The 4,462-nt window shown below is 41.5% G+C and overlaps 1 protein-coding gene across 1 annotated transcript; it reads right to left on the minus strand.

Annotated features, from left to right (window-relative positions):
• Positions 1 to 748: 748 nt before the first annotated feature.
• Positions 749 to 1,260, minus strand: LOC131899946 (large ribosomal subunit protein eL29-like). The gene has a single exon (XM_059251426.1). The coding sequence runs from the start codon at positions 1,258 to 1,260 to the stop codon at positions 814 to 816; it is 447 nt and encodes a 148-aa protein (XP_059107409.1). The 3' UTR covers positions 749 to 813.
• Positions 1,261 to 4,462: the final 3,202 nt, after the last annotated feature.

Here is a 4,462-nt window from a genome sequence, read left to right on the forward strand (position 1 = left end):
GAAGACCTTCAAGTAGATAAGGATATCTCTCTAAAATCAGGAGGGATAGTATGTTCTGAACTTCCCAAGAATTATAGTTACAATATCTAGTCTATTTATAATATCTAGTCTATTTGTATTTGGAAAAATTAAAGAAAATATCCTATCTATCCTATATTTGTGAGTCTAAGTTTTTATATCTAACTTATCTTTTTATCATAACTAAGGAAATTATAACTATCTAGTCTTCAACTACATCAAAGACCTCAGAAAGATATAATATTACCTGAGAAATGGGAGAAGGACGCAAGCAGCTTTTGAGAGTCTTGCGAGAGTAGACAGAGATAGCTGGCAGCCTGGACAGTCATCCAAAGTTCCTCTGTAAAGTTGGGGCATCTGTCTTCAGCCCACAGGCCTAGAGTCTCTCAGTTACTTTTCTCTGTGTCCTGTAGAATGTCTGGCAGTTTCCTCTGAGAAGCAGGAACATGAAGGACCATTTTGCCAAGCAAAGTTTAATGGTCACCTTTCTATGGGTCCTGCATGTCCAGTCGATACATCATTTTGCAAAGCAGTCCAGGCAATAACAGTTTCTTGCCCAAATGGCTATTTTTGCCAAGAAGAAGATAAACTCCATATAGAGTGTCTTCAATGCTCATCCTCCTCTCTGAAGTAAATCGGTGCTGCCAGGAGCAGACATGTCTCACTGTCTAGGAAGTCTAAATTTTTTTTCCTGCCTCAAGTTTATTTGTAAAAACAGCATGGGGTCCTGATCATCTGCAAATAGTGTTTAGGTGTGTCACACCAGTCCATCTGTCTGGCAGACAGAAACCTTTTCTATGGGGCCTTCACAGGGGCCTGGGCACCTTTGGGAGCCTGAGCTGGAGCTGAGGCCTCTGCCTTGGTTTGAGCCTTGGGCTTTGGCTGGCAGAGCCTACGACCCTTGGCCATGTAGCTTCTAATCCGCTTCCCAAGCTTGGAGTGAGCGATGAAAACGAGACAGCTGGGCTTGCGGCTGGGGCCCTTTGGCATCTTGGGCTTAACCACGCTGGGCTTCACAAGGGCCTTGGTGGCCTCTGTACGCACACTCACTGCCTTTGCGTTGTTGGCCTGCATCTTCTTCAGGCCTTTCTTGCTGTGCTTCTTGGCAAAGCGCATGTTCCTCAGGAACTTGGGGTCCACCCCCTTAAGAGATTCGTAACTTTGTGACCGGGGTTTCTTGATACCATTTTTGTGCCATTTTTGAGATTGGTTGTGTGTGGTGTGGTTCTTGGACTTGGCCATGTCGGAACGGTAACTGGAAGCTCGAAAGTCTAAATTTTTAAAACATTTTAAATGCCATATTCTGTAGGTCTTTGAAGTGTTTGAAGATTACCTACCTAATTGAATTATATCTATGTATACCTAGAAAACTTAACATGACTATAAGTTTGACTATCATAGAAGATTAACTATTAATCTATATTTTTTAATTATCCATTACAATCTAAATGAGATACATAAACATAATAACTCAAAGAAGAGTAGAAATATATATACAGTATAACAAAATTAAGTTTATGCACAAGCCAGTGTGGTCTTCAACGGGGACTGGAAGGGAGGACTGGCGAATGAGAGGGACAAGAGACACAAAGAATGAGAGCAAGACAGGATGTCTGATCAAGCTCCAAATTTTTATTTTCCTCTTAAGGCATATATAAGCAGGGGCAAAGGGGGATGCAAGCAGGGAGCGGACTTTAATCATGGGTTGTTCAGCCAGCAGGGAATGTTGCTATGGGGATTAGCTGTCTATTCTTTCCTAACTGCCTAACTGCAGCACGGTCACCTAGTTTCTGAGAAGAGGTTCTGGTATTTGTGAGAAGAGGTTCTGGTGCTATGGAGACTTAAGCAAGGCCTAAATCTAGGAAAAGAAGAGAGAAGCCCAAATATGGCAGTATGTGTGTCAAGTGTCACTTAGGCTTATGGCTCCCGTCAAGTTTAAACTTGTATCAATAAGCTAAAACCCAAAGCAATGTAAAACATTCTAAACAAGTTGTTGCTCTTTAAAAGTAGGTTCATTAATCTACCCTTTCATCTTATCATATCTATACTTTCCCCTTTTCATCTTTAGAAAGAGATTGCATTTATAATCAACCTGTTTTAAATAAAAATATTGGTTTTGCTCTGTCCTACGTCAGAGGGCTCTTCAGATATGTGACTGAAGAATCTCTCAACCTTTTCTTTTTAGCAATATGCTTGGGTTTAGAGAAGGAGTGAGCCAATTCCATCTCCAAAGCCAGCTTGGTATATTTGGGAATTTGGGTGTAGCTTCTCATACAACTTCCTGCTGGATGAGGGCACTGTATTCTTATGGGGACACAAAGAAAATTTTAGTATTATGGAGTAGTCCATGAGACTGTATTGTCTGAGTCAAATGCCTTGAAACTATTCTGGGTGTTGGATCATCTGGACCATGGTGTCATCAGAGACCTTTCATGAGGCCTTGGCTGGTCAAACCTGATGTATCTTAACCTGGAACAAATCTATAGCCTGTTGCTTCCTGTGGAAACAAAAGCAGAGCCTCCTTTCTAAAGCAACATAAACTTAGATCCAAATTTTGAAGTCAGGATACCTTTAAAATACAAATACAGCTTTTACAATCAAATGTCTTTCTGTAGTTAAAAATCCCAAAGACAATATAATCCAGACTCTCTGTGTGATTTCCATCTTTACATGGCTTATTTTTTTATATTACCTTTACTATCTCTTTAAAGATTTTATTTTTTAAAACTATTTCTTTATATGACTCTCTATATTCATTTTCATCTCTCTTCCAAGCCTACGTACATTTTTACACACACTGCAAACCATTTAAAGTCTTGTTCCATCTGAATCTGCCTTATTGTGAATCTATTGCTTTAAACTACAGCATTACTAGGACTGAAATGGCAGCTTTAGCTGCTGGCTCCAACCACCTCAGTTTTCCAGTATGGCCATGGTACATTTACCTCCAGCTCTGGCTCTGGGAGCCATGTGTACCACCAACTCTCAGAAGCAGTGGGTCTATGCCTCTATTAAAGCAGCGTGTAGCCCAGAAACCTATTTTTTTTAATCTGTACTAGCAAAAGCTATATCCACCATGCAGCAGCATTCTGCACAGCTTGGAGACACCTCTATGTAACATGGCGTAGGTCAAGCCTGCACTCCACAAACCCTCCATAGAGTAGCTCAAGCCCACATGTTGCAGTGTCTCGCTGCCCGCATGAGACATGAAGCAGGAACCTGTTTTTGGGTCTATTTAGAATTGCTTATTAAGTATTCTCAGGTTTCAGGTGGAAATTTGAGCCATTGGGCACCATTTATAGCTGAAAGTTTTTCTGTTTCCCGGCTGGCTGGCGGTTGGGACAAATCTCTCTCACCTGCAACTGCAGCTGCTTATAAAATAATCACTCAGAAGTGCTGTGGGATGGTCTGTATGTGCTCTGATTGGTCAATAAATAAAACACTAATTGGCCAGTGGCCAGGCAGGAAGTATAGGGAGGACTAACAGAGAGGAGAATTGAGAGAACAGGAAGGAGGAAGGGGAGATACTGCCAGCCGCCGCCATGACAAGCAGCATGTGAAGATGCCGGTAAGCCACGAGCCATGTGGCAAGGTATAGACTTATGGAAATGGATTAATTTAAGATATAAGAACAGTTGGCAAGAAGCCTGCCATGGCCATACAGTTTGTAAGCAACATAAGTCTCTGTGTTTACTTGGTCGGGTCTGAGCGGCTGTGGGACTGGCGGGTGACAGAGATTTGTCCTGACTGTGGGCCAGGCAGGAAAACTCTAGCTATACAGAAGCTTATATTAATTAAAACTGCCTGGCCATTATCTCAGGCCTACCATTAACTGGCTCTTACATTTAAACTCAGCCCATTTCTGTTAATTTATATGTCGCCAAGTGTTCTGCTCCCTGGATGGCAGGCTGGCAACCCAGCTTCCCTTGTCTCCTTATCCCGCCTATACTTGCTGCCTGGCTACTGGCCAATCAGCATTTTATTTATCAACCAATCAGAGCTTTACACATTCACAGCATACAGAGTGACATCACCCATCAGCATAGAGAAAAGGAAAGAAATCTGAAGCAACTTTTCATATACTTTAAATCACTTTCTCAGACCCATACCTTAAATCACTCTCTCAGATCCTTACAACTTAAGCTTTCATATCCTCAGACCTCCTTAGACCTTTATAACTTACATTTACAGACTTTCACAACTAAGCTTTTACAGCCTCAGACCTTCATGACTTGTATTTACATACCTTAAAACATTTTATTAGACTCTTACAATTTCAGACCTTTATAACTTGGTGATAGGGAAAGGTAGGAGGTCGTATAAAGGAGGTGGGGTTAGTTCCCTGACATACATGGTAGATTTGGGTTAGATTCTGTAAAAAGTCTTATCTGCTGGGGTGAGAGTCAGGTGTGTTTGGAGAGATGATAGGAGGTATTTAGTATTC

Source organism: Peromyscus eremicus, chromosome X, assembly GCF_949786415.1.
Source record: "Peromyscus eremicus chromosome X, PerEre_H2_v1, whole genome shotgun sequence".
NCBI classification, from domain to species: domain Eukaryota; kingdom Metazoa; phylum Chordata; class Mammalia; order Rodentia; family Cricetidae; genus Peromyscus; species Peromyscus eremicus.